The sequence below is a fragment of the Balaenoptera acutorostrata genome, chromosome 6 (genome assembly GCF_949987535.1).
Source record: "Balaenoptera acutorostrata chromosome 6, mBalAcu1.1, whole genome shotgun sequence".
Classification (NCBI taxonomy): domain Eukaryota; kingdom Metazoa; phylum Chordata; class Mammalia; order Artiodactyla; family Balaenopteridae; genus Balaenoptera; species Balaenoptera acutorostrata.
The window spans coordinates 117,138,853-117,156,606 of NC_080069.1; the positions used below are offsets into that span (position 1 = coordinate 117,138,853).

Consider the following 17,754-nt stretch of genomic DNA (forward strand, 5'->3'; position numbering starts at 1 on the left):
CAAATAACAAATCTTCTCAAAGCACTGGAAGTGGTTCCAGTGGCTGAAGATCCTGGCTCCTCTGTGCTGATGCTAGCCTGCCTGGGACCAGCCGGAGCTGCCCCACCTGTCACAGCCCTCCTCCAGCCCCGCAGTGCTTGCCTGGGGAGGGAAGGCTGGCCCCCACCCTGCCTATAGTCTCCTAAAAGCTGGCCTTGGGGAAGAGTCACCATTACACTGCACTTCAAAGCTGGGGTCGCTCCCCAGGCTCCAGGCGGAACAGGCTCTGCCCTCCCGCACCTGGAGCAGCTTGACTGATGCAGGCCCTTGGCTCACATGGAAAAGACATGCTCCCTATGTAAGCACTTGTGTCTCCAACCCTAATGACAGGCCAATGGGTGGCTTCACCTCCTTGAGCCCCAGTGTCCTCATCTAAGACAGGGTGAGAACAGCGCTCCTCACAGAGCTGGGAGGAACGGTGTGTGAAAGCACTTAGCCACCTCCTGATAAGCGGGCGATAAATGACAGCTGCTCTTAAATGCCAGGCAGCCAGAAACACCAGGAGAAGACTCCATCGGGGGAGTCAAGGGACCAGGGACCTGGGAGGTGGCCCCACCCCAGGAGATCCAGGGTCTACAAATCTGTGGCCATCCAGCCTCACAGACACTGACAAAGCCTGTCCAGTGTGAGCTGCAGCAGAAACCTGTGAGTAGGGGTGCCTCTGAGAGCAGAATGCCAGGAAGCCACCCACATGATGCTGGCTCCACACGAGGACCCTGTCCCCATGGCGGACTTCTCCCCATGCGACAACTCAGCCTCTCTCCCACCCTGAAAACTGTGGGTTCAAATCCTGACTTACTTGGCTCATGCCTCGGTTAAGTGTCTTCACATCACTGAGCCTCAGTTCCCCATTCTGGGGAAGATGATGGTGCTGAAACAAAGCTCCTGTGAGATAATCAATGGCCTGACACATAGGAGCGGTCATTAACTAGTGACTCTCCCGTGAGCCACCCCAGTGACCCCCGGTGTCCCTGCACTCCCCCCAGCTGTCCACTGCCCTTGGGAGCACCTCACTCCTTTAGGAAGAGCGTGAGGAAATACTGTTTAAAAGCCTAGACTGGTTGGAAGATGCTGATTTAAAGCTCTCCATCAACAAACGTCAGTCCTGCCAAACATCTGTTAAGTGTGCAGCCATGGAGTGTCTCAAAGAAGCGGAGAGAATGATGGAGAGTCGGTAGCAGCACCAACCATATCGCCCCATCTGTGGAACAGTCCACTGTCATCACACATTTTCCTGGGGTACCAGGAACAAAGACTCATGAGAAGAAATGTGGAGAAGAAGGGACCGGAGGATCCAGCTCTGCCAAGGGAGGTTCCATCTCCAACTCCAAACAGACAGCGGCTCAGAGCAGGAATCCAGATCAAACGAGGAGACATCCTCCGGGCACAGAGATGTTCACCGTCAGACCCTGCCCTGACTTGTAAGCGATCCCCGGTTACAGCTGGGGAGGGGAGCGTCCCTGGAGGCAGTCTATTGGCGCTCTGCACAGCCTGCTCAAGCACGGGGCTGTGACGTGCCGTGGTGTCATGCCCAGCCGTGAAGAGAGGGAGGAGGCAGTCTGGCCTGTAGGTAGGCTGGGAGTTGAGCGTGCTGGGACCTCTGAGCCACGGCTCGTGGTGCGGGTGGGGTGGGCCTGTGACCATCATCTGTCACGAGGGTTGGGTGGGGAATGGGCTGAGACCCATTACATTCGAGGACTTGGGGGACCAAGCACATGCTGCAGCTCTTTGTCACCTAAAGAGGAGTGGTTGATGGACAAAAAGGACAGGGTCCCAGGGAAGTTGACCTGGAGGACCATCAGACTCCCACCAGCCCTGAACTTGGGCTTCTGGACAGCAAACCCAAGATGGTCATCAAGAACAGTTCCTTCTTGAGCGGAGGATGGAGGGGCAGAGAGCAACGCAGCCCCCTCTCGGAGGAACCTGAGCTCGGTGATGGCGCGATGCACCTGCTGCCGTGAATGACGATGACCCCACACCACCCCCCAGGTGTCCAGTGCCACAGGGGAACATGTGGCAACCTGGGACTGGCAGTGGACAACAGAGGGAACACTTGAAAAGGACGTCTGGACCTTGTCTGGCTTTATAAATTGGGTTGCATCATTGTTTGGCCAATGAGAAGCTATAGCCCAGGGAGAGACCATGCTGCAGGGGTGGGGAGAAGGTGGAGGATCAAGTAGACACAGGAAGTCATTCTGCCAAGAGAGGAAAAGGATAAAGAGAGGAGAGGAAGACGGAAGCCTTCCCCCAAATAGGTTAAGATCCCCACCTACCCTGGAAGCTACATCTTCCCCTGGAAAGGCTCACTGCTGGGGAACTACAGGTGAGAGAGCGGCCTGATGGGTAGCCCACAGAGAGGTCCTGGAGCACCAATTCTTGGACGCTGCAGCAGGTCACAGAGCAGGTTTGCAGGGAACCATCTGGGGCCAGCAAAAGACTGTCCGATGGAGAAGACGTAGCAAACGGAGTAATTCAGTAGTGCCCGGGTGAATAATGATGCTACACATGCCCCACCCCATCCCCACCCTGGGCCAACATGCAAGATGGCCCACAATTCTGTGTCTGTGCGCTTTTAATTGGATTGACCATGGAATATTTGGGCTACACAGCATTTTCTCTCAACCTCACATGGGGATAAGGGGTGTGCCTGGATTTTAGTCATCCCCTTGACACTGGAAGAAAGGTGAACATTCAGTTAAAAGGTTAAGGAAACACTTACCTGGAGACTTGGTGACTCGCCCTGATGGAGGCTCCAGGGGTGTTGTGTTCACTAACCTAGCAGCTCCAGCTGTGCCCCAGATGTGCTTGCAGTGTGACTGAGGAGGCTGGGGGAAGAGTTGGGGCTGAGGCTTCCTGAGCTAATGACCACATAGTCTGCGATGCCCTCGCCTCCTCCAGGAGTAGCTGGTCTTTCCAGGCTGTTGCTAAAACTCAACCCTTTTCCTCTGAAGCAGGGGACGTCTCTATGCCACGCTGGGGCCCAACTGGCGGGTTCCAGTTCGGAATTCTCCCAGAACCCGGAGCTGCGTCTACAGGTATTCATTTATTCATGTGATCATTTATTCGACAAGTAGCTCTCTTGTGCTTGCTGGGTGGCAAGCACTGTGCCTGATGCTGCCGACGAGACGGACTCAGCCTCCGCCTCAGCCTTTAGGGCTGTTGCTTCAGGAGAGCAGAAACGGAACAGAAAATCACAGGTGCCGATGGTCCAGAGAGGAGGCCTCCCTGGAGAAAAGACTGAAAGAGTGATAGGAATCAGCCAAATAAAGTGAAGGGAGGTGTAGGGGTAAGAAGAGTACCTGCAGCCCAAGGGACGGCCCGTGGGGCCGTGAGGCAGGAAGAGCTGGGTGATTTGGGGAGTGAAGGAAAGTCCACGTTGTAAGAAGTGAGAGGGGGAGAGGGTGGCAGGTGAGGCCAGAGAGGTGGGCCAGAGCCACGTCCAGCAGGGGGAGAGGATGGTGGTCTCAGAGGCACTGGAGGGGTTACCTGGGGGTGGGGGGAGGGTATCGGCAGGACCAGGTCATGCTGGCCACGGTGTGCAGGGCGCATGGGAGGAAGGCAAGAGTGGACACAGGGAGGTCAGGTGAGAGTATTGGGCAGTCGTTCAAAGGATGATCAAGTTCTGGCTTAAGGTGGGGGGAGTGGGGTGGCTGAGATGGGCATATTTAGGGCATGGGATCAATGAGTCCTTGGGATTGATGAGGTTTCAGGGGTGAACTGATGAGAGGAGAGAACCCCCAGGTTTCTGGCTCCTTCAGCCAGTGGATGGTGATGCCTTCCGTTGGGATGCAGAGGGAGTGCTGCTCGGCTTTCATGCAGGGTTGAGGGAGGTGTCTACGGGAGGTGCCTATCCAGGGGGCCGAAGCTGGTGCTTAGGAGAGCGGCCTGGGCTGTGCTGCACTTGGACTCTTCACCTGTAGGTGGCGCCCGAATCCCCATGGCAGAGGGGGAGAGAGGAGCCCTGTTGCAAATGTGCAGGGCATGGGGGTTTGGGGCCGCTGCCCCCCTTCTTACTCCATCCCCTCCACTCCCACTTCCTCGCTGCTCCTGCCAACACAGGAAGGAGGAGGTGCTGTGCAGGCCCCAAGCTCCCCAGGCGGAGAGGAAGCCAGGATAGGGTACGGGTGCTGCTAGGGGCCTGGGTTACAGGGAACGTGGGCACCAAGCCTAGAACCGCTCAGCACTCAGAAAGACGAGGGAGGTGCAAGTTCTCAGCTGTGGGTGGGTCCAAGGCCACCGTCCTTCAGGTTTTCCGGGCCCTCGGGGCCCTCCCCTCCCCAGCCTTGCCCAGCACTGTTGAGTCCTTGTCCTGTGGCGCCATTATGGACCCAGCAGTGGGGGACCCTTGGGCCCCAGTGGGTGAGAGGGTGCCTGACCTCAGCTCCTCAAAGGTGATGTCTGACTGGTGGTCTCCCCCGCAGCCCCACCGGCCCGTGCATCTGTACGCTGGGGAGCTCGGCGGCGGTCCCCACCATGGAGGGGCCTCTGAGAAGGAAAACTCTGCTCAAGGAAGGACGGAAGCCCGCGGTGAGTGCAGAGGCACATCTGTCCAGAGGCGGCATGGGCAGCAGGGAGGGCATGGGCTCCAGAGACCGGCCAACCAGGATTCCAGTCCAGTTGTGCCACTGAGTGGGCAGGGCCTCAGTTTCCACATCTGTAAATTGGGATAAAATAGTCCCTACATCCTGGAGGACTTGGCAGGACTGTCACGTGTGTGGCCCTGCACACAGTGAGCAGGCAGTGAATGGGACTGTGCGATTATCTTGAGGGCAGGTGGAGGCCTGGAGACCCTGGGAGTCAGGGTGGGTACTGGGTGGTATCCCAATGCAGATCCCCTCCCCCTTCGGCAGCATCATGAAACGCGTGGTGGAAGGACAGGGACGAGGAATCAGGAGTCCTCTCAGGCTCCCCCACCAGCCACTGGGTCACCACGTGCTGAACCCAGATGTCCCTGGCTCCGTGACCCCTCAGCCGCTTGCCAAGACCTCTTTGTTCGTTCTACGAGCGTCCATGGCAAGCTGCCTGCAAGCCCGCCTGTGAGCTGCATCTCCAGGCAGCATCTGCCCGTGTCTGCTCTGGCCTTCCTCTCCTGCCCTGGCTGCTGCTTGCCCCTGCCCACTGCCCACAAAGCCACTTGGAGATGCCCCCTCCTACCGACGCCCAGTGTGAAGATGCCAGGCCCCTAGCCCAGGTGCTGCTCTAGAAGCTCCCCTGTCTTCGGGTGCTAGGTAGTTCTTGGGTGAGGAGAAGAGTCTTCATCCCAGCCCTGGGCCACACTCTGTCCCTTGGACCCAGAGTGTCACAAAGCATCCTGCGACGTGAGACCCTATATCTGGTCTGCTGTACAGACCTGCTTGCTGCCCTCCTGTACCCAGAGTCCAGGCTCCAGTCATTCTGAAGCCAGAGCGAGACACTATTTTCCAGATGCTGGTTGGCCCGCTGGTGAGCGGTGAAGTTAATCCAGGGGGTCATGACCCATATTTCTGAGTAGGATAGAATAGATGAAAATGTCGGAGTTTCTTACACATGATAAAAGTGAATATTGTTTCATGAAGCTTCTTTCAGTTCAACATACATATGCACGTGTGTTGTACACACCTGTGGGTGTCGTCAAAAAGGTCTGAAAGCCAGTGCTTTCACCATCTGAGGTGACGCAGTTCCCCCACCAACCCCCCCCCCCACCAGTGTGAAGAGGAGCCTTGTAGGTCGTGATGCAGAGCAGTCTGCTTCATGCCTGGAGAAACAAAAGCCACACCTGCAGCTTGGCCCTGCCAGGCGTCCCCACTCCTAGCCATACATGCTTTCAAAGCGCTGCCATCCGCTCGCAGCCAGGGCACCCCATCGCAGACACTATGGTTCTTCTGGGTTATGGTTTAGCTTGTCCGTGTTTTAAAACTCTTTTTCCCCAGGACATTCTTGGGTTCAGGTCACCTGAATACATAGAAGTTATGCCTTGGCACTGCCCTAAACAAGGTGGGAAAAGGAAAGGCTCTTGGAGTAAAGGAGAGCGAGGGCTTAGGGCTGACGAGCTGCTGAGGGGTCTCCCTCCTCTGGGCCCTGGAGGAGCGGCGCTGAGGGGTGGCGGGCAGGGACGAGATGAGGCCTGCGCTGGCACCGCACGGGAGGAGGGGCCCCCCTTTCCACCCGTGTAGCTGGGTCTCTAGTCAGGCAGTGGGGGACTCTGGCCCTCCACTTGTGACATTGTCACTCTGCCTCTGCAGCTGTCCTCGTGGACCAGGTACTGGGTCATACTCTCAGGATCCACCCTCCTGTACTACGGAGCCAAGTCCTTGAGGGGCACAGACAGAAAGCACGTACGTTCCACGAAAGGCCTCTCTGTGCTGGCACTTCGTTTGGTGCGAAGTGCAGGGGGGTGGGTGGAGGTGGGCAAGGCGGCGGGAGTGGAAGGAACCTTGCCTGGCCCAGGTCGGCCTTCCTTGGGGAGCGGCGGGTGTGGGCCTCACGGCTATGCTGTCGTTCCTCCGCAGTATAAATCCACACCTGGCAAAAAGGTCTCCGTCGTGGGCTGGATGGTGCAGCTGCCCGACGACCCTGAGCACCCGGACATCTTCCAGCTGAATAACCCCGACAAAGGTAGGCAGCAGGCCGGCGCTGGGTGCCTGCAGCTTCTCTCTACCCTCTTTCTTCTGCTGCTAAATGTGCGTTTTGAAACAGTAGGGACTTCTGAGGCTGCTGCTTTCCTTTTGCTTTAGGTTCTGATGTTCACAGGGTCCCTCGTTGGTCCACAAAAGCTGCTTAGATCGTGGTGGGCGTGTCCACTGAGCAGTGTGCATGGCACGTGGCAGCCAGAATCCTTTTCACCTGTGGCTACTGGGGCCCATCACCCCTGGAACTCTAGCCTCAGGGTCCTGGAATGAATAACATAGCGCTGGATGAGGCAGTGACCATGCGGCTGGAGGGGTCTTGGGTGTTGGGAGCTTTCAAGGACACCCCGGCTTTGCCTGTGCCGTGAGGCTCTGGCAGCGTCCTGCTCCAAGGCCAAATCAGAGAAGAACCCTTCTATAAAAGCTCCAACTTTCACTTGCCCAGTCATCTCCCGGTTCCTCCTGGTTTTATTCTTCCCCCATGACCATGCTGAGAAGAAGGAGAGGTTCTGCACTGAGGTTCAGAATAGGCCATGCTAGCCTCCTCGGTAGCCTATGTCACATGACAGAACCCCGGATTTCCTGGGTCTCCTAGCTAGGCAAGTTCACTGGAGCTGTAAGGACCCTGAGCATCTTCACACCTTCACAGGAATGTTCTAATGCAGGGTTCATGTACATACGATTGCCCAGGGATCTTGTAAAAATTCAGATTTGGATTCAGTGGCTCTGGGGTGGAGACCAAGATTCTATATTTCTAACAAACTCCCAGGTAATGCAGATGATGGTGCTGTTGGAGGGTCAGGGTTTGAATGTTGTTAGCTGGGAATTAAAGAAGTGAGAGCCTCAAGGAGCCCGGGGAATGGAGAGGAGCCAAGTCCTCTGCTCTGCTTCTGAGTGATTGAACCACGTACGGCTACGCACACGTCATAGTGTTTCCTCAGGCTGGTTACCATTTGAGTTTCTTCCGCAAGGCTCTGGGACCAGATTAGAGGTGGTTTCTTTAGGAAGTAAAGGTTGTACCGATACCAGCTTGACTTAAAGACTGTATGGTCATGGGGTCCACAGGCCATTCTCGGGGCTGAGCCCAGAGGAAAGCACTGTCCCCAAGCAGAGGGAAATATGACACAGCAGGTGGCCAAGGTCCATGGATAGAATGCAAAAGGTCTGTGAACTTGGGTGGGAAAAAGATCACATCTCTGTTTTCCATGACCTCTAATTCCTTTAATTATAAGTATTAAACTACTAACTAGAATGTTCACGATACCTGTGATTTTATCTGCAAGAGAAACCACGGGTATTTTCATATCACGTATTATTGCAGATATCTTAGAATAGCATTTTTGTTCAACTCTTTGCAGTTACAGTACAGTATCAGACCTGCCCCCAGATCTTGTCATTAGCGCATTCATAAATAAGCACGTAGAGAATGATATCACTCATTTATTTTTTAGCAGTTTGGTAACTGTATTTCAGTATTATTGATTTTCTTTGTATTTTATTTCATGCATTTGAAACATAATTCTGAGAAGGGTCCACAGGCTTCACCAGAGCCAAAGGCACCATGGCCGGAAAAATGGTTAAGAGCCCTGGTCCAAAGAGACAGGCGGGGAGCACGGGACCCTCCTCCTCTACATGCCCCGAGCTTGCCTTGGGCTGCTCCTGACCTTCCCTAGTTTAGTTCCCCAGGTCCACGTTTATCTTCACGCCACACTCACAGACAGACCCTCCCATGTGACCTTCCTCTTAACCAGTGGTTTTCTACCCATCAGGCAATGTTTACAAGTTCCAGACTGGTTCCCGGTTTCATGCAATACTGTGGCACAAGCATTTGGATGACGCATGTAAAAGCAACAGGCCTCAGGTAAAGTCACCAAAGTCCTGTTTGTTACCTAAAATACCCTCTCCCACCCTCGGGACTAAGGGTCCATAGAAAACACACCTCCCTCCTTCCCCCAGAGCCTATCAGCTAAGCTCCCAGGCGCCCTCTTTTCATCAGCCTTTTCCCATGAGACAGGGCACCCCCTGCCCCTCTTGGAACTAAGCCCAGCTTCAGACTAGAACTTTGAATCTGGCCCCTGTGTCTTTCCTACGAAAGGGAACGCCACAGAAACATCCATCAGAGATAGGTTACAGGTAGGATAGTGCCCCAAGGGTCAGGCTACAGCATCTACTGAGGTCACCCCCCGAAAGTTGATTCATGGGCATACTCCAACCTGACAAAAGGGCCTCCCTGCCCCCGACAACCCTTAGGAATAACGATAATAATAGCTCATTTGTTGAGAAGCAACCATGGCTGCTGGTGAGTGGGGCTGTCTGGCCCCTTGGCATGTTTGAACCAATAGGACCTCTGGTCCGCCATGCCTGCCTGAGGCTCTGCTCCCGCCCCCCACTGCTGCCCCTCCCAGGACCAGGCTTCAGGAGAAATGCTTTACGTGCAGGAATTGGCCGAATCCTCCCAACATCCCTGTGAGGTAGGTTCCCATACCGTCTCCGTTTTATGCTGAGGACACTGAGGCTCAGAAAGTGGCAGACACTTGTTTAAGGCCCCATGGTGAGTAAGATCTAACCCCGGTCTGCCTGACACCAGAGTCTGTACTTGCCGGCCCTGAGATCTCCTGCCGCATGCTTCCTGGGGGGTGGGGGGGGGGCGGCGGGAACCTGGCTTGCTCAGCCTCCTGCTGTCGAGCCAAAGGCCTGGAAGCACAGCCTCTGCTGTCCAGGCTTGCGAGAGGGGTGGCTGCTCAGCCCTCCCACCAGCCCGGGCAGCAGGTGGGCTGCTGGGGCCAGGAGCACTGAGCGTCCCTGACCTGTTCCCCAGGGATGAGCTGGAAGAGGGGGCTGGGGAGCCGGGTCCCTCTCCTCCGTCTGGAGAGAGAGCGCCAGGGCTGGGATAGATGGTGGCAGCTTCGAGGGGGAGGAAGGTGGTGCCGAGTTCACAGCAGGCGTGTGAGGCTGGGAGGGCAGGGGCTGCCATGGTGCTGGTCACAGCACAGTCACAGACCTCCTGGCCCCTCAAAGCGGTTCTCATAAAGCAGAGGGAGGTCTCTAGTGGTGTGTCCCATGATTCTGTGCTCAGTTTGGGCCTATTCAGGATTTTCATCTGTAACATCGATGAGGACATATGTAACAAGCTGATCAAATTCTACACGATAAGAAGCTAGACGGAGAGATTAGCAGAAAGTCCTCGACATACTAAAACAGTAGGACAAGACTGATAAAGGGATAAACTTGAGGCACCACAGGGAAACTGAAAATAAATCGCATTCGAGTCCCTCAACTCACTTGCTAGAAATTTGTCTGGGGCATATGCTCACACACGCACACACAGGTGTATGGTGAGAATGTTCACTGCAGCATTGTCCTTAATAGAAAGAGAAAAAAAAGCACCTGGAAACTCAGCGACCCTCAGTAAACCCCTATTGTGTACCCCCTGATCTGTGTGTGATCACCTGAAAGGGGCTCCAAGACATAAGTGAAAAAGTAAAGTGTAAAAACACACGTAAGGGCAATCTCATTTGTATTAAAATACACGTGCATATTTATTATATGCATGTCGGTGCCCAAAAAATTTCTAAAATGACGTACAAGAAACTACAGCTCTGCGGTCTCTGGAGTGTGTTTTGTGCTTAAGCAAATGTAACTGCTCATCTCCACGATGGGGAGACCAGGGTCTTTGGTTGATGGTTACCTCAAGACGATGAACAAGGTGCTGCCTCAGGTCACGTTAAGAGAGGAAGAGCGTCCTGACCTCCTCCGCCCTGGTCACTCCGTGCATGCCTGGGGCCCCTCCTTAGCTCTGAGGGCCACTCTGAGAGCACAGTGCGCTGGAGCTCACCTGCCACACACAGGTGACCCAGAGGAGTGACAAGGACTGAGGTGGGCCACACAGATGGTGGGGCGGAGAGAGAGGCAGGGCCTTGGTGTCTGCTCCATGGTGACAGTCGTGGCACTGGTGGGGGGCAGCCGGGAGCAGGGATGGTTGCCCTGAGCAAGTGTCCACTGGCTCTCTGGGGGTGGAGGCAGCCCGAGGGTAGCAGCAGCTGCGCAGCAGGTAGCAGGGAACTGGGTCAAACCCACTTGGTAGAGGAGGTGTTTGGTCAGAAGGACAAATGGACTGAATTTCACGTCTGGCAAACGTGGTGTACTGCAACAAGCTTTGGCAACGTTTAAGTATTTTTGTCCAGTTTTTAGACCTAAGGGAGAAGGTCTTCTATTTTTTCTACTTTTTTCCCTTTTTATTTCTAATTTACTTTCAAACAAATGTTCCCACCCTCTGCTTTATGTAATAAGAAAAAATTGGCAAAACTAAATATTCCACAGCAGAGGATTATTGAAATAAGCCACACTACCTGCATGTGATGGTATGGGGCTCCGATGAAGTCATTACAGAAATGCATCTACTCCTGTAGAAAATCTCAGTGACTAAGATGACTTTTCTTTTTTGTGGAACTGCATTTCTTAAAGTTGTGTGTGCTAGCACTGAATACACTTAAACTTTATTGATAGCATATGTGTAAGGTGTAAACCACAGCAATAAAGCAAACACTCGTGTACCTGCCACCCAGTCTAAAGGCAGGACCTCCCCAGTCCTCGGAACACCTCCCTCCCAAGGGCTTCTTCCTAATTCTGTCTCCCTCCTGCTCACCTATGCCCCATAAACACTCTCCTGATTTGTTTGTTTACCATTCCTTTAAAATGTGAACACATGTATTTGATTCCTTAATGTATTGTCTGGGGTACATTTTTTAAAACTTTTTTTTAAAGAATAGAACCATAACTGTATAGTTTCTTCTGTGACTTGCTTTTCTCCTACAGTATGTTCCTAAGATTCCTCTATGTCAGTGTGCATAGCTGTCATTCATTTACTTGTAATTTTTTTTATCAGTTCTTCTGTCCGTGATCCCAAGAATGATTTCCTGCTTTTGGCTATTCTGAACAGTGCTGCTGTGACCGTTCTTGTAACTGTCTCCCAGTGCAAGGAGATGCGTTTTTTTCCAATTCATCATTTTGACCAAATTGCCACCAAGATGGATTTGTTTTTGATGAAATTGTTTCTCATCAAATTTCCTGGAACCCCACGGCAGTGCTGGGGGAGGAGGCCTGGGGCTGGGGGCATGTCCACAGCTTTGAGGGGAGGGAGAAACACCCTGACCTTGGGGCTGGTGGTCTCCCCAGTAAAGGTAGCTGGGATCTGGGCCTGGGGACACAGCATGGGAAGCCTTAGGGTTCCCGATATCCCCAAATTTCCCCCTTCTCCTTGTGCTTCCACTTGCCAACTCCTGCCACCCGCTAACCACCCCCTCTCCTCTCCAGAGGCATGTGCTTATCCTACAGGATTGGTCAGCTCTCCACTCCAAATGCACTTGTGCTTTGACCCAAGGATAGAGGTTGAGAGCGTGGGCACTGGTGTCTTAGCCCTGTCACTCACCTGCTGTGTACTTCACCTCTCTAAGCCTCAGTTTCCTCATCTTTTTAATGGGGATAATTCCAGTACCTGCCTCCTGGGGTTGTTGTGAGGACTCAGGACACAATACAGATGCGGTACTCAGAGCCTTGCCTGGCACACAGCAGCCCCGTAACACGTGGTGGCTGGTACCACTGCTGTGCCCTCTCCCCTTCCCCCACCACCCACTCATTCACAGACTGACTGGGAGAGGCCTGAACCCTTCCCTTAGGGACCACCCCCATCCCCTCCTGAAAGGTCAGAACTTTGACAAGAGGCTGAGCTTTCTCTTCTAGGTACCTGCAAACCTTATGTCATTTGAATAAGTCTCTGCAGGACTTAGCGTGACTTCAGAGGCCTCTGGGAGCCGGCCTGGGACTGGTGGCGAAGCGCGTGTCCAGGGCACAGGCCTTTGGTGGGGTGCTGGGAGACTCAGAGCTGGACTCGAGGGGACACGGCCGAGGCCTCACAGTCCAGAGGGCTCCACCGGTGCGGGGGTCCGCCTGCCGATGCCCAGCCACCCCCATGACCCCCGTTCTGCAGCACCACCTCACGGGGCCGCGATGGGTCCCCAGACTGTACAACCCGTCCTCCCTCCCTGGGCCCTCATCCGTCCACCAGCTGCTGCTGCGACCAGAGAGCATCCGTCCCACGTTGGGTCCCCAGTGCTTTCTCCTGCACAAAAGAGTGGACAGCGTCCCCCCGCGTGAGGGCTGGAGGGAAGGGACAGGCGGGGACTGGCTCCAGTGTGCCGGGTCGCTCGCCCACAGGGCTGCCTCAGATTTTGTACAACCCCGAAGCGTCCTCTGCGTGTGCGTGCCGTGTCTGTGTGCGTGCAAGCGAGCGAGCGTGGACTCTCCGAGAAACATGCATTTTGGCACAAGACTCGTGACATCACACACTTCATTCTCTTTGAGGCCCTGCTTTAACCTTAAGCGATAGGCTGGTCCACCGAGGAAGGTCAGAGTGAGAGCCCAGATTCCTCCTGTGTTAAGGGTCCCTCGCATTCTTTTACTGTAAACAAACAATGCCTTAAATTGTGTCTTGTTTTCTGTTCCTATGGGTGCTATTCATCCGGAAGGCCTGATCCCTGGGCCCCTGGGGCCCTTCCAGGCCTTGTTGCCGTCGGCTCTTCTGAGGCAAGACCCAGCTTCAGGACCGTGGACTGGGCCGGCACTGGCCTGCTTGCTTCCTCCCAGCCCCCCTCCCGCAGGGTCTGAAGGCCCCGCTCTTCTCACCCCTCCCCCCGCCCCCGGGTCAGCATGGGAAGTCGTGACGCTTTCTGCCAGCTTCTCGAGGCCGCCTGCGCACACGGTGACCTGACCGGCTGCTCAGAAGCTACTTTGCACCGACCTCTCCCCGCCAAGCAAGGCTTTTGCTCCCATCTTCTCACCCCTTTGCCTCCACTGCCAGGGCAGAGCCACTGGGATTCTTGATTACACTGGGGAGCTGAGTGACACTGAGGCCTTAAGCTCCCCGATTCTTGCCCCCAAACACAGTCACCAGCAAGTTCTCCATCATCCAAGTCCAAGGGCACAATTGTTGACGACCGTGGTGACGAGAGCAAAGCCCTGGGGAGGGGACGGTCCGAGCTCTGCTTTTGGTGAGAGCTCTTCAGGTGAACAATGTCCTTCATCTGTCACTCCTTGTCATACTTTTAAGTGACTTTTATTTTGCACAAATACATTTTTATTTAAAGTAATGAATAAAAATTAGCTTTATTTATGGTAGCTTTATCACCATAGCTTCTCCCTTCAGCCCTTCCCCACCCTCTCTCCTTCCCTCTCCCTCCCTCTCTTTCCCCCTCTCTCTTTTTTTTTAATCTGGGTGTCCTAATTCTGAGAAGGAAACTCTTAATGATTTTCTGAAAGAGACTGAGTTTCTGGGTCCTTGTTGCTGTTGTGGTTTCAGAGCTCACACTGATCAGACACCAAACTACTCTTAAGAGTTTCTGGGCATGATGCTTCAAAACAACATCTTAACCAATAAAATGTAATAATAGGTCGACTTAAGAACTACCAAAGGACCCACCACTGTATTTTGATCAAACGGTGACCACTTTTCTGAAAATTCAGATGAATTGGTGAGGAGAGTAATTGTCATCAGGGTCTTATTTTGTGGTTGAGTCTTACTATGCTCCGTAACTAACCCTCCTTCAGAGCAAAATCTAGAATACTTTCATGCCAGGAGAAACTCCAGATGGTGAAATTGAGGCCAGCAAACCTTGGTCATCGGTGCTTCGCACACCCTCCCGCAGCTGGGGTCGAATGCATGCACCTAATTCATACCAACAACTGCTCAGATTAGCATCTGGAGGCTGAATGAATACAGCAGACACTCCAAACATCTCTCACCAGAACCATGCAGTATTAACGCTTTAACTTACATTGAATCTGATTCTACCTGTTAATTTTTTTTAAGTCTTAAGTTTGAATGAAATTAGAAGACTACTTTCCTTGAATTTCTCTACTCTTCAAACTGTCCTGGTTTTTCTGACATGAAATTATAGAAGCCAATCCAAAAACCTCAAAATTTCAGACTTACACTAAATCAGGTACTTTCCTGCGCTTTACAGATTTTCCTTGTCTTTACAAATGTTTTCCTCTGAGCCTAATTTTGAAATAGCACAATTGCAATTCTTTTCAAAGTGTCTAGTCTTCTCACTAAAATTGAGATTGATCCCATGTCCCCTCCCGGAAACATTCCTAGCTTGGATTCTCGTAGAACTGGTAAGAACCTTGAACTTACCAGAAGAGTCCTGCAGATGAGGCTGTAAGGCACTTGGCTCTCTCCCAGCAGGGGCTCAGGGCCAAGCATGTGAGTTAAGTGCTGATTGTCTTTCCAGCGTTGGTTTGTCCCTCAAGCTGCAGGTGAGGAGGCCTGCAAGCCGGGGACAGAGGGGGACAGGCACAAAACCCCAAAGGGGAAAGTCCCCGGGTGGATTCTGGCCCTGGAAGGTAGCATTTCTGGGTCTTGCTCTTTGACTAGCCATGGTGCACAAATGTCTGTGAAAACATTGAAGGTGATGTGTCTTGCATGCATATGTTGTATCATTTTTGTTAAGCAAAGAGATCATGGCACCCCAGGATGAAAGTTATAGAATGCTATCTACAAACTGTGGAGTAGGTAGCTGGTATCCTCATGATGCCGCCCACACAGCTCACTCCCCTCTCCCTGGGAGTAATTTTCACCCCTCTCAGTCCAACACGTTTTGTAACTCAAGGTCAGCCAAGTGCATTCTGACAACTGAAACTTCGTGGAGGATAGATTTGGTGGAAAGCAGTAGAAATATTGTTCTGAGCATGCCCAGTGGGACAGTGTGGCCTCCCTTCCCTCCCTGAAGAAGCCTGCCCATTCATCACCCTGCCCCCTGTGGACCCTAAAGAGAAGACACTTGAAGGGATTCTGTTTACGAAGGAACCCGCTCTCTCTTGCCAACTGAGTTTATAAAGTGTTTTTTCTTCTTACCAATATGGCCAGTATTTCTTTCATCGTCTTCCTCCCACCTCCCAAGCCCAAGAAGTATATCTTTTAGGATGCCATTGTACAGGTGGAAAAATGGTCCATGAAAACGGGAAGTCATTTGCAAGCAGGGTCCGCTTTCATTCCACAGGCGGAGTCTAGAGCTCTGGATCCACGTTAACAGTTGCTTAGAACCAGGTGAACATTGCTAAAAACACAACCTGACTTTCATGAATCACTTTAATCAGCCCCACATCATTCTGCATGTTGGGTGACTTCATGTTTTAAAAAGGAAAAAAAAAAAATCTACAAGAGTCCCTCTGAAATAACAGATCCTCTGTGTGAAACCACCCATTCATCCATTGATTCTCATCCCTTGTGAGTGCTTCCTGTGTGCCAGGCTCTACCCAGGACAGAAATGTCTGAGAACAAGACAAACCCAAGCCCTGCCCTCATGGAGCTGACCCCTCAACGAACAAATCATCTTCACCATGCCATTTCCTCTCTCCCAGCAAGACCCTGCCTCCCTCCTAGCACAGGGTAGGAACCAGGTGCAGATTCCTCCAGAAAGGCTTCAAGAAGCTCAACAGACCGAATAGCCTTTGACTTGTGAGTCCAGTTGCTGTCCTAGTGACTGGTTGGCACAGAGCTACGGCTGAACACAGTGAGGACTCCGAGGTGGAACCAGAGGGTAGGGTCAGAATGCTCACAGTATTTACTTCAGAGGTTTTTTGGTTTTAATTTCAATGTTAAAGACAAGCACAGCATGAGTGAGAGGTGCATTTCCTTGGGTGTCAAGAACTCGTCCCACGGACCACCTCGCCGCTGGTGCTGCACAAGTGTGTGTGCGCCACGGGCAGCCCCGAAACCCCTGCTCGCAGCAGCAATGATGGATCATCTGTCGGTTCTATAACCACTCATCTCTTTGTCCATTTCTGAATGTGACCATTCAATAATGAAACAATAGTGATTAATTTATTAGTATGGTATAATCTTCAATAAATTTTGTGCCAAAATGCATGGTTTTCCACTTAGCATTCAAAATGTTGCATAGAGAGTAGTTTTCAATTTCTTACGTATTATTCAAAGTAAGTTGAAAATCAATTTTTACATTTTAATTTGTCTCTTGTTCAATCTGTTGCACTCTCCTGGGCTGTCTTTTTTCCCGGCAGACCCCCTGCATGCAGTTGTGTAAGGACTTTCCCTAATTCTTGTGAATTGTCTCATCCACAGTAACCACTGAACATCAGCCCTCTGTGGGATTCTTTAGATTTTTGGTGAAGTATTTTGTTACCTCAGTCTTGTATCAAGTTGCTGTATTTTTCAGCTTGTTACACTGATAATAATTGTTTCACTAATTAAATAGTTTAGTGTAAACATTTTTGTTTACTTTGAAATTAAATGTGTTTTCCAATGAATATTGCTCAATTTATTAAAGTCACGTGCGTTTATTTAGCCAACAGGTGCTGTGCCAGACACAGACGTGAAGGAGGTATGGGCGCTCAGCTAAGAGGTTACTAGAACATAAATGACATACAGGAGCAGTGCCCTCAGGGAGGGACAGAGTCAGTGCTATGGGCACTCCGGGGAGGGACCTGGGGGATTGGGGGAAGCTTTAGAGGGCAGGGGCATTTGGAGAGTCATTTCAGAGATCGCTGAACACATGGTGGGTGGGAGAGGCAGGAAGACAGAAGAGAAGGAGCGGGATGAGTTTGGGGAGGCAAGCAACCCAGTCTCACTGAGTAAAGGATTTGGGGGAGCAGTGGGATCCCAGTCTGAAAAGATATGTTGAGGGGAGTTCATGATGCTAGGCAAAACCCAGAAACCCACTCTGGCTTGCTTAAGAGAAGAGGGGGCACTGTCTTACAAGGATTGTCCCATGGAAACCTGAGGGGAGGACGAAGGTGAAGTCTCAAGGGGCAGGAAGGAGAAATGGGAAGCCCCCTACATCTTTTCTGTCCCCTACATTCTCCCTCCAGACTGGCTTCTCTGCTGGAATGTCCGGCAGTGAAGGAGTCCAGGCCTTCTGGGAAAGCACCTTGAAGTTATTGAGGGAGTGTGCACCAGGGGGTGACATGATCCAAGATGATCATGGGGACCCCGGCCCCGCCTGCCTCAGGTTCCCAGCTAGTGCCTTCCAAAGCTGCAGCGGCCGATTCTCCAAGCTCAGGCTCCTGCACACACACTCCGCAGCCTCCGCTCCAC

General features: G+C 52.6%; 1 protein-coding gene across 8 annotated transcripts in view; it reads left to right on the forward strand.

Moving 5' to 3' along the window:
- RALGPS1 (Ral GEF with PH domain and SH3 binding motif 1) overlaps window positions 1–16,905 on the forward strand; it is a 292,098-nt gene extending 275,193 nt beyond the window's left edge. The window contains exons 15-21 of one of the 8 annotated variants that reach the window (XM_057548188.1): window positions 2,991–3,074; window positions 4,461–4,566; window positions 6,261–6,353; window positions 6,528–6,633; window positions 8,414–8,505; window positions 9,050–9,115; window positions 11,530–12,485. In XM_057548188.1, coding sequence (XP_057404171.1) covers window positions 2,991–3,074; window positions 4,461–4,566; window positions 6,261–6,353; window positions 6,528–6,633; window positions 8,414–8,505; window positions 9,050–9,115; window positions 11,530–11,544 — 562 coding nt within the window. In that variant the 3' untranslated portion in view covers window positions 11,545–12,485. Of the gene's footprint in view, window positions 1–2,990; window positions 3,075–4,460; window positions 4,567–6,260; window positions 6,354–6,527; window positions 6,634–8,413; window positions 8,506–9,049 lie in introns of all 8 variants that reach the window. The other 7 variants (XM_057548190.1, XM_057548193.1, XM_057548192.1 and 4 more) reach the window with 7 other exon arrangements.
- Window positions 16,906–17,754: the final 849 nt, after the last annotated feature.